Raw genomic sequence first — 12,500 nt, forward strand, 5'->3', positions numbered from 1 at the left:
GCTGCGTGCTTCATAATGATTTTACACTGTGTTCTGTCATCTCCAACAACATGTACAGCGCACATGATGTTAATAATGCGTTTTCAGGGTATGAGCTTCCAGCTTCACACATTCTCTTTGAAGATTGGTGCACATGCAGACTAAGATTGCAGCCTTTCGAGGTTTACTAATCACACTAGGACATACCACGATTTTGATTTTATTAACTGTGCATTCATTTTTTTCAAAATATGATACATTTTTGTGTAAGCATTTGAAAGCAGTTGTGCATCAGTCAGACACATGTATCAAACTGAGTCGGTGCTCTGTACTACAGGTACAGCAAAAGCACTGATATCGTGACATCTTTTATTTTAGTGTAGTATTTACCAAAGTTACTGGTACTTTTGACATCCTTAGTCACAACAGCCATACACATTCAAACTGACATCACTGGTCATTGGGTCCTGTCTCGCGCTGCTTTTTAAACATCCTGCCACAAGCACGTGTTAAGATGGCATGCCAGGTTCAAAATAGTCCAACTTTTAAAATCATGTCCCAAGAGGCTACATTTAGTTGTTTTTCAAGCAATAAAATGTCTTATGTAAACAAAAATAACAGCGCCAAAACTGGGTCAGGGAAACCCGAAACCGGCCTAATTACACAGGGCTTCCGTAAGACCAAGTAGTTGCCTGGTCAACCCACAAACTAGCCTATTTTGAAAATGTAGTTTTGCCTAGTCCCTAGTAAAATCAAACAAAAACAGTTTGACAAATGCAAATGCAACTTACAATGGAAGCCTTTGGAGCAAGTACTGCACAAGGTTGCCCCATAGACTTCCATTCCAAGTTCTTAAATGTCAATGCATCTTTTGTTTGCTTTTACAAACTGACAGACGAATAAAAAAGATTTTCTGTGGTAATCGACAGTATCTGTGGCTTAACTTGTATCTAACTCGGAACATTTCCGTAACTTCCCCACTTCACACAACTTTAGTGTATCTGTTTGTATTCTGTACCTTTTCTTCATCGACTTTGCTGCATTTGCTGATGGCTGAAGTTTCTTCTTCTTCTGTGGTATTTTCTGTGATTTTCTTTCTCTGTCTCAGAGTCTTGAAGAAAAGAAGATAGAAACAGGTCAGCAGAACCCCAATTATCACATTTGACAAGATACAGGTTTGGAACAACACAAGGGTGAGTAAATAATAACAGTTTTCATTTTAAGGAGGACTATTCCTTTAAAGTCCCGTGAAGTGCCTTGATGAGCGCAGTTTTCTTTGGTCTGTTGACATATGTCCTACTGAAACATACAGTTGGGGAGTGACTTGTCAAAAGGCTTGTGCCTTTTTTTTAAATAGCCAATAGGTTTTAGTGCAAGTGCAAGTCAATGCAGATGAATGAGAAAAAAAGGGAGTAAAGATCGTAATATGTCAGTGTTTTGAATCACAATACACTTACTCTTGCTTTCCATCCCAAGAACCACTGAAAAACGGCTGCAATAAACATATTAATAAACGACAGCAACTTTCTTTGCATCTAGGTTCCGCGTTGGCATGTTCTATTCAGAAGTGACATCCTTATGCCCTATTCCCGTCAGAGACAATTATACTCTACTGTAAGAGCTTCAGGGGGCTGAAAGGTGATAACGGTTATTCAGAACTCACTATTTAAGTGATTCTATTGAAATTTCTGTTTGGAATGACCCTACAGCATCAACTGTGCTCCCTTTGAAGTGTCCTGTGAAGGCATCATCCATGCAGGTGAGAACACAGCCACGCGCACTGGACAGAAGTAGGGGGAGGGTGCATTCTTGTTCTAGAAAGCATTTGATTGGACAAAGTTTTTCTGGCTCTTGACATCATGGATGTTCCCCTTCTGTCACTCACTCGACGTTGTGTCGATGTAGTGACACTAGGGGTCGCTCGAGAGCCCCGATCACCTCAGATCTTTGAGAAAAGGCCAATGAGAATTGGCGAGTGGAATTTGCTTGCCACTCCCCCGGACATACGGGTATAAAAGGGAGCTGGAATGCAGGATTCATTCAGATTTTTACTTCGGAGCCGAGCGGTTGTACTATCAGCTAGCTGAATACTACTGCTGTTCCATTCACCTCTTAAGAAGCGTATGCTGTTGAATATACGGTGCATTTCCAGCGGCTTTCTCTCTTTCTGCACGACGAGTGCAGATTTCGCCCCTGGGCGCTTCGACAGTGCTAAAAGTGTGTATATTCCTGCTAATGAGTGTATTTTCTCTATAAGAGCACACACTTTTTAAAGATGCCTTTCCGTCTTTGTGTGATTCCTGGATGTGGTCATTATCTCTCCGCCTCCGACGGCCATGGGCACTGCCTCAAGTGTCTGGGCAGCGATCACACTGAGGCAGCGTTTGTGGATGGTTCATGTTCTCATTGCGAGGATATGACCATGGCAACGTTGCGGTCGCGGCTTTCCTTCTTCCGAGGGAAAGCCCCCCTAGCCGCCCCCCGCGCTGTGCCTTCTACCCACGGTGTGAGGCCGGCCTGGCTGGCGCTGGAGGCGATTTGGGGAGTTCAATGGGCGCGGTCTCACCGGGTAATTCCCTGCGGACCTCCCGTTCCCCAGCACGCTCGTTTGCTCCCGTCCGGTTCCAAAATGAGACCAGCCCGCCTCATGGCCAGTTTGAAGTCTCTTTCGGGGCCCGCGAGCAGGACGAGTCTTCGATTGCTGCATCGGAGAGCGCACTGGCGATGTCAACACAGAGCTGACCACCTTGCTTGCCCGGTCCGCCACGAGTATCGGGTTGGACTGGAACCCTCCAGCCTCCCCTGAGCGCTCACAGCTTGATGATTGGTTCCTCGGTTCGGAGTTCCGTTCATGGCCACGGCCATGCCCCCCCACCCCCCCAGCAACAGTAGCATATATAACGCTCTCGTTGCATGTCGCAACGCGCCCACCATCTCCTGCTCTGGAGTCAGCAGCGGCTGAGGTTGCTGCGGGCCACTCATATCCCAGGCAGCCTCAACGCCACAGCGAACGCGCTGTCGCGGCAGGCAACGCTCAGCGGAGAGTGGAGACTCCACCCCCAGGTGGTCCAGCTGATTTTGAGTCGATCCGGCAAAGCACAGGTAGACCTGTTCACTTCCTGGGAATCTTCCCAATGCCCGCTCTGGTATTCCCTGACGGGAGCCCCCCTTGGGACAGACGTGCTGGCACACAGCTGGCCCCGGGGGCTGCGCAAATACGCATTCCCCCCAGTGAGCCTTCTTGCACAGACCCTGTGCAAGGTCAGGGAGGACGAGGAACAAGTCACCCTCGAGGCCCCATACTGGCCCACTCAGACTTGGTTCTTGGACCTCACGCTCCTCGCGACAGCACCTCCCTGGCAGATTCCCCTGAGGAAGGACTTTCTTTCTCAGGGACGGGGCACCCTCTGGCATCCGCGCCCAGACCTCTGGAATCTCCATGTCTGGCCCCTGGACAGGATGCGGAAGGTCTAAGCGGTCTACCACCAGCAGTCGTAGACACGATCACTCAAGCCAGAGCTCCCTCTACCAGGTAGCTTTATGCCCTAATGTGGCGCTTGTTCACGAATTGGTGTTCTTTCCGAGCCGAAGACCCCTAGAGATGTGCAGTCGGGTCAGTGCTCTCATTTCTGCAGGAGAGGCTGGAGGGGCGGCTGTCCCCCTCCACCTTGAAGGTTTATGTAGCTGCTATAGTGGCTCACCACAACGCAGTCGACGGTAAGTCCCTTGGACAGCACAACCTGATCATCAGCTTCCTCAAAGGCTCCCGGAGGCTTAATCCTACCAGGCCATGCCTCTTCCCCTCATGGGATCTCACCGTGGTCCTCCTGGGCCTTCGAAGAGCCCCATTTGAGCCACAAGAGTCAGTCAAGCTGAAAGCCCTCTCCTTAAAGATGGCCCTCCTGATTACGCTCACCTCCATCAAGAGGGTGGGGGACCTGCAAGCGTTCTCTGTCAGCGACACTTGCCTGGAGTTCGGTCCAGCAGATTCTCACGTGATCCTGAGACCCCGACCGGGCTATGTGCCCAAGGTTCCCACAACCCCCTTCAGGGATCAGGTGGTGAACCTGTAAGCGCTGCCCCGGGAGGAGGCAGATCCAGCCCTGTCATTGCTGTGTCTGGTGCATGCTTTGCTTATCTTGGATTGCATGCAGAGCTTTAGACGCTCTGAGCAGCTCTTTGTCTGCTTTGGTGGACAGCGGAAAGGGAACGGCGTCTCCAAACAGAGGCTTGCCCACTGGATCGTGGACACCATTGCATTGGCCTACCAGACCAAGGCCGTGCCCGCCCCCTTGCGGGTTCGAGCACACTCTACAAGGAGTGTGGCGTCCTTGTGGGCACTGGCCAATGGCACCTCTCTAGCAAACATCTACACAGCAGCGGGCTGGGCAACACCCAATACTTTCGCGAGATTTTACAATCTCCGGATTGGGCCAGTTTCGTCCTGTGTTCTTTTAGGTACGAACAGGTAGAGTTCGGTAATACGGAACAGCTGGCCGGTTGTATCACTTGCGTATAGCGCCTTTCCCCTCCCCTGAGGCGAAAACGTACGCTTTTACCCCCAGTCGAGTTCACGAAGTCGTTGACCTGGATGTCCTTCCTCCCTAGACCTATGGTTTGCGAACTCGGAGGAGGAGTTCGCAGCCAGCCCCACTATGGGGTCTAATATGCCCTGTACTGGGATAGGTGCTCCACGGGTGCCAATTACTCCGGTAGCCCCTGTGATGTATATTCTGCGGTACGGTCTCCCTGTCGGCGGACCCACGTCTCCCTTGGGCAGAGGTCTCTCTGCCCCCGGTCGCTGTGTTTATAGATTCCCCCCCCCCCCCTTTTTTCGTGGCGGGACCTACCACCGTGCCTCTTCCATGTGCGGCTGCTGAGCCCATGTGTCGTATTGCCACATGTTGACCTCCCCTTTTGGGCAGGATGTGGTCTCCGCGGGGTCTTTTTCCTCTGAAAGAATAGGAAAGGAAAAGAACACCTTCCCCGATGCGCATGATAGCGCCGCGGCTGGCGCGGCCTGCTCCCATGTTACATCGCTTCCCCCCCTCAGGGATGTGGGGAACTACATGACGTCTTTTGGGGCTTTGGGGGAGGTTACGTGCAGTCTGATGCACCTGCTATTACGCACGCAGCAGCTTGCTTGCACCTGCATCGGCAGTTCACATAACACGGTTCAGCTGTTGTGGCGTTTTTCCATAGGGACCCCAAGTGTCACTACATCGACACAACGTTGAGTGAGTGACAAAAGGGGAACGTCTCGGTTACTGTCGTAACCTCTGTTCCCTGATAGAGGGAACGAGACGCTGTGTCCCTCTTGCCACAACGCTGTACTAGCTGCTGAAATGGCCGGGACCATGTCTCGGTTCCTCAGCACAAAACCTGAATGAATCCTGCATTCCAGCTCCCTTTTATACCCATATGTCTGGGGGAGTGGCATGCAAATTCCACTCGGCAATTCTCACTGGCCTTTTCTCAAAGATCTGAGGTGATCGGGGCTCTCAAGAGCGACCCCGAGAGTCACTACATCAACACAATGTCTCGTTCATGTCTCCATCAGGGAACGGAGATTACGACAGTAACCGAGACGTTCCTGAGTCTTTTTAGCCAGAAGAGAGAGACTGCAGATTTTAAACGCCTATATCTTCTGAAAACTAATTTGCTAACATTTCAAAGCACACTAACATATAAATGACCGTAAAGCCAATAGATATGGACCAACATTTTCATTTTGATTTCAAGTTCCTTTACGTGGGGACTGCTGTTGTTCAGAAACAATTAAATGCTAAATACTGCCAAACAAAGAGAGTGTACAAGAATAAGACATTCAAATGCATTGGTGTGAATTCCAAGAGTATGACACAGAGGTAATATATGGGAGGTTCAGTTTATATCAGAACACATGCAAAACACAAACCCATATTCACACACATCATACCACCATCCAAAGTACACAACACCTGCTCAGTTATGAGCAGTCTAATGGTACACGTATTACAGTACAGTACACACACATTACGTCATGCCTCATCTCAGAGGACAGAAAGCTTCTAATTTCTTCATAGGGTCACACTGGACACACACACACACCTTTTACAGGTGGCTAGTTTGGTGGGACAGGTGAAATATTAATCAGGTCTCACGTCGCACCATACCATTCTAACATTAAAGAGATGATTAACCCTGCCTCCGTCACACCTGCATACAAGCTAACACACACACACACACACATCAATGGCAACCTGACACTTGTGTAGGGAACCTAAGCCAAGCACATGCTCTGCCATACAAACAAAATTAACTCAAAATGCTACTGTACATCGGTTGATTATCATCTCAGAAAATGCAGCTCTACTTGTTACTGTTTTGGTTACGTGCCTGAGTCTCCCTGGACACCAACTTACCCAGGACAGAAGTACGATATTTTTACAATTGTACGATATAAAGACACGCAATTACAAACATGCTAAATAGTACATCACCCCCATTCCTTGAGTAATTATTAACGTCAACACGAAATGGCATTTGCCACCCATTTTACTTCTGTAATGTAACATATTTCAAAGTGAAACTGGATATTTAACTAAACAAAAATGTAGGACAGGATTTTTTTGAATCACCTTCCATCAAAATGTCTATATCGTCATATCATTATCAACCAAAAATGTCAAGAATATCGCCATTTAAATTTTTGCTTATATCGCCCACCCCTATCGTGTACTTTTTGTTGGTTTTCCAGAAGAATAAAAAAAACGATATCATTATATATACCGTTACTCATATCGTGATATAGAATTTTGGACAGATTGCCCATCCCTAAACTGTTACATTGTTTTTATTTTAGTATCAACTTGGTACCGAAGTACCAGAACTTCTGACATCCCTTTAGCACCATATCAAGAATCACTCTGAATCATTTCAATTTATTGCACAAAAGGCTGACACACCTTGCTCGTGGGATGCATACGTGCCTACTGGTGTGTTTCACTGTTTACAATGCACCACATCAATCATTAGCCTAGAAATGCACATAAACAAATAAAATAAAAAAATAAAAAAAAAGAGGAAAAGGAAAAGAACACCTTTAATAAAACATTAAGCTTAATAAAACAATAACGCATTAAGCCATAAGTTGTTATAGTGCCATTAAATCAAGGGACCAAAATAAGGCAAAAACATGAATCGCATTGTAACAGATGTTCGTATTTGGATCAAAACGAGGAAGCGGGACACGGCGAGATCCAACTCAAAAGGGCTTTATTTCCCACAGCTTCACAGTCAATATATATATTCGTCTTTTCAGTGGTCACACTCAAACTGATGCTTTTCAGCACAATACAAATTTCACTCATTCAAACATTCTACTCTGTGCAGCTCTCTTTCGGTGGACTGGGTGTCTTTTATTTCCTCTGACTCTCACTGTGAACATGGAAACGGTAATTAGTCACAATTAATCTCAGGTGGATGTCCTTACCGCTTTCTCTCTCCCCAGATGGGCGCTTGACCACGCCCTCACCTCCACACACATTTTATGAGATTTTTTTAAACCCTTTGAAAACACATCTGTATGCAGGCATGCAAAAACACACAGACCCAGAAATACACAACAAACTAGCAACTAGGACAATACACAAGGAATGGGATATAGAAACAAACATTGGTCGTTATAGATACAGTCGGTGCTCTGCAGTTGCTGAAAACCCGCACGGCAGGCCTTTCTAACAATAAACACACAGACATGGATCAGATTATAAACCTCAGGTAAAAAGAAACTATTTAATCTGGCATGTACATACATGCTATCACCCTGATTACATGCTTTAAAGTAAACAATTCACATAGTGTACATAAGCATCTAAGGGTGGTTTCACATATAGTACGTTTTAAGTGAACCAAACCCAGTTCGGTTAAAACGAACCAGAAAGGGAACCAGCTGCAAATAACCTCAGTGCTTTTGGTGTTCACAATGTAAGTGGACTTAGAGGACCCAGTTTCTTTTTTGGTCCTTTTCACATTATTGTGGTCTCATACCCCTTGTTATTCACACCACAGCTCCTTAAGAACTCAGACCACATTGCAGCTAGGGCTGTCACGATTATGAGATTTGGCTGACAATAATTTTTCATAAATAATTGCGATTATTATGATAAGCAATTGTCATACTTAAGGTGTACGTATGCTTATGACAGATAGACCTACACCTTAAGTAGTAATTTATTGATATTTAACTTGAAATCATATAATAAAATGGAGCTATATGATTATTTTTAAGTCTTTAAAAAAATACTGAATTTTTCATAAAAAATTATTGCACAGAGGTAGAATTACATAAAAAGTAATATTTTATTTGTCATATCATTTATGAAACCCAGACAGCACCGCCAGTTATATTACATTATGCAATAGTAATAATGTATACTGTATTTCTGTCCTAAATTCTTAATTCTTTCACGTTATGTTAAGGCTCTCCGATAAAACCTACAAGCCCTTATTTCGCAAGGGGACTGGCACCTCTTTGCTTTCACATTGCAATAATCAAATCGAACCACAAAAGGACCCACAAACGGAACATATTCAGACCACCTCCTTTGGTCCTTTTAGGGGGGGTCTGAGACCACTTGGGTTATTCACTTAGCATTTTCACACCTAGTTCGTTTGAGCACAGCAAGCACTCTCAGAGCAGTATAACGTGTATATATGTGAACAACCCAAGTGGTCTCAGACCCCCCTAAAAGGACCCAAAAGCGAACCGTACTCAGACCACCTCAGGTGGTGGTCTGAGTACAGTTCGTTTGTGGGTCCTTTTGTGGTTCGACTGATTTGTGCGATGTGAAAGCGAAGAGGTACCAGTCTGCTTTGCATTTTATGACATAAGTACCTCGTGGCTTGCCATACATAGCTCCATTACATAATTCATATGGTAATTTTAAGTGAATATAGATATACCATGATTATCATGATGTGTTTTTGTGTCTAATATTCTGTTCTTTTTGTATTATTTGAGCACCTAAAATAAACGGAATGACCACATTCAGAGCAGAGCAGCGCTTTAAGATGAACTGCTTTAAAATGCTCTGATGGGCGCACCGTCTACGGAGGTTCGCGCCATACTCACACGAAAATGCAAGTGAGGATTTTTATAGTTTCACTTTAATTTTATTTGTGCAATAGCAAATGTTCTAGGGTCATACACAATGTAAATGACACGCAGGAGAGAAGCTTGCTTGCTCCATTACTGTCGAGATGATAGATAAAGAAACATATTTTCAAATGCACATAGAATTTCAAATGTTTTCATTCATGCAAAATAAGGGCTTGGAGGTTTTATCAGAGAGCCTTAACATAACATGAAAGATTGAAGAATTTAGGACAGAAATACAGTATACATTATTACTATTCCATAATGTAATATAATTGGCGGTGCTGTCTGGGTTTCATAAATGATATAACACAAGATATTCCTTTTTATGTAATTCTATCCATGTGCAATAATTTTTTCATGAAAAATTTAATATTTTTTAAAGCCTTAAAAGTTATAATTTAGCCCCATTTTATTATATGATTTCAAGTTAAATATCAATAAATTACTACTTAAGGTGTAGGCCTATCCGTAATAAGCATATGTGAACCTTAAGAAGAATGACAATTTGTATGACAACTGCTTATCATAATAATCACAATTATTTATTATTGTCAGCCAAATCTCATAATCATGACAGCCCTAGCTGCAATGGGGTCTGAGTCCTTAAGGAGCTGTGGTGTGAACAACAAGGGGTCTGAGACCACAACAATGTGAAGAGGACCAAAAAAGAAACTGGGTCCTCTTTTAAGTCCACTTACATTGTGAACACCAAAAGCACTGAGGTTATTTGTGGCTGGTTCCCTTTCTGGTTCATTTTAACAGAACTGGGTTTGGTTCACTTAAAAATGTACTATATGCTAATCCACCCACATCCAAAACAGACTTGGAATTAATTTAGGAAAAACTGGAATATTTCGAAAATATGAGCCGAAGGAATAACATACGAATTGTTGGAATTCCTGAGCATGAAGAGGGCAGAGATATGGTGAAATTCCTGGACGAGTTCTTCCAGAGTCTGCTCGACATAACAGGCCACAAGCTGGAAATCGAGTGAGCTCACAGAGTGCCTGCTCGGAGAACTGCTGAGGGAGATAGGCCTCGATGCATTCTGGCCAAATTTCTGAAATAATCCGATAAAGATCTCGTGTTGCGTCAGGCGAGGAGCAAAGGGAAGCTTTCTTGGAAGAACCATAATATTTTCTTGTTCCCGGACTTTGCGAATTCCACAAGAGAGAAACACGATCGGTTCAAGGAATGCAAGAAACTCTTACATCAGAAAAAGATCTTGTTTGCTCTGATGTTCCCGGCCAAACTGAGAATAGAAACGAAGAATAGTCGCAAAGTATTTACTTGTCCAAAACAGGGACTCTCCTTTATAAATACATTGAAGTAAGCCACTTGATGTTTCTTATATTAGTGGACTGACTCACGGTTCAGAAACTCTATTATCTGAGGAAGCTGGGTGCCATTTTTGTTTCTTTTTGTGTTGACTCCGCCTAGCAGCTGGAGTTTGTTTTATGGCATGACTCCAAGAAATTTTGAGATTGAGAGATTTTGCATTGACGGAAGATTTTTTTTTTTTTTACACTGAAGTTCCCGGCCAGATCGAGAATGGACACTTTGGATGACCACAGGATATCTATATGCTCACATAAAGGACGTCTTTTGTAAAGTTGACGGGCTGAGTAAGTTATGGTGTTTTGTTTTTTTTGTTTTTTTGTTTTTTTGCACGGCCTCCAAGTTAGTTTGGCTCTTGATCATCCAAGGAACCGGGATACCGGTTTTGTTTTTCGCGCTGGCTCTGCCTAATGGCTGGAACTTGTTTTGTGGAATTACACAACTTCGGGACAGTTAAGGTTAAATATGTTTGTTCTTTGTGCTTATTCCTCCTAGTAGAATGATTACCTCATCTGCTGCACTCATAACAGCCAGTTCACTGAACAATTGTTTGTCTGTCTGAGGAAACTGAACGGTTTCATATCAGCTGGAGTTTATTTTGAGGAGGAACACACCTTCAAGACAGTTCTGTGAATGAATCTACATGTTTTTTCTGTTATTCTGCCTGTTGGCTGGGGTCTGTTTTACAAAGTATTTTCTGTTATTGAAATTGTGTCTCATAAAATTTGTGCAAAAGCACCGGACTCGAGCATTCCGATGGCAAAGTTGTCGCGGGGGCTCTCGTAGGCGTACATGGACTCTTTGAGTTTACAGGGATTGTTGCCAGTTGGCGCTTTCGTGCGCGGGGTTAACGCGCATGTTTTTCTTTTTTCTGTTTGTTTTGTTCCGGGGGAAGTTCGGGGTTTGATTGTTGCATTAATGGGGAATGTGGTCTGTATAATTTTGTTTTAGACACACTCATTTTTTTTTTAATTATTATATCAGTATGTCAAATGTTAATATGAATGGATTATCTCTCTCCACATGGAATGTAAATGGGTTGGGGCACCCCATAAAAAGAAGGAAGGTTATTTCTGTTCTTAAGCGCAAGAAATATGATATAGTGTTTCTTCAAGAAACGCATCTTTCCCCGCAAGAAGCTGAAAAATTTGGGAATCTTTGGGGTGAGCATGTTTTCTTTAGTGCTGGCTCAAGTAAGAGCAGGGGAGTCATTATATTGATTAATAAACATCTACAATTCAAATGTCTCAAACAGATTAAAGATAAATTAGGAAGAGTCATTGTTGTGTTAGGAGAAATTCAGGGGCAAAGGATGATTTTGGCTAATATTTACACACCTAACGCTGATGATCAGGGCTTTTTTATAGATCTTGAAGGGATGTTGCAAGCTGCTGGCACCCCTCATGATATAATATTGGGAGGAGACTTTAATCTTTTGATGAACTCAGTCCTTGATCACAGTGAAGCAAAAGTGTGTAAGCCCCTTAGAGCTACATTGACACTTCACAAGATCTGTAAGAATCTTGGTCTTGTAGATATCTGGCGACTTTTGAACCCATCTGGTAGAGACTATACATTTTTTTCATCAGTTCATAAGATTTACTCTAGAATAGATTTTGTTTTTTATATCGAAGTCCCTCATTTCATCTGTTGTTGATTGCTCAATTGGAAATATCTTAGTCTCAGATCACGCCCTGGTGAGTTTAGAGATATCGCCACATACAGAGAAAAGGAAATCATATAATTGGCATTTTAATGTATCCCTTTTGCAAAATCCTGATTTTCAACAAATGTTAAAGACTGCAATCAGTGTCTATATGGAGACCAACTGGTCCTCTGTATCCTCTGTGGGCGTGGCTTGGGAGGCACTTCTCGATTGTTAGGGGCCGGATCATACAGTATGCCTCATTTATCAAAAAATTCAAAGCACCAGAACTTGTGGAGTTGGAAGGAAATATTAAAAGTGCCGAGGCAGAGCTGAAGCGCCATATGTCATCTGATGGCCTCAGAGAATTGACCCGATTGAAATACAGGTATAATA

The 12,500-nt window shown here is 43.9% G+C and overlaps 1 protein-coding gene across 1 annotated transcript in view; it reads right to left on the reverse strand.

The window, feature by feature from the left end:
- Positions 1 to 12,500, reverse strand: part of LOC127436012 (fatty acid 2-hydroxylase-like) — a 58,263-nt gene that overhangs the window by 20,665 nt on the left and 25,098 nt on the right. The window contains exon 2 of the mRNA XM_051689890.1: positions 998 to 1,090. Within this exon, the coding sequence (XP_051545850.1) occupies positions 998 to 1,090 (93 nt within the window). The remainder of the gene's footprint in view (positions 1 to 997; positions 1,091 to 12,500) is intronic.

Source organism: Myxocyprinus asiaticus, chromosome 46 (genome assembly GCF_019703515.2).
Source record: "Myxocyprinus asiaticus isolate MX2 ecotype Aquarium Trade chromosome 46, UBuf_Myxa_2, whole genome shotgun sequence".
Lineage (NCBI taxonomy): Eukaryota > Metazoa > Chordata > Actinopteri > Cypriniformes > Catostomidae > Myxocyprinus > Myxocyprinus asiaticus.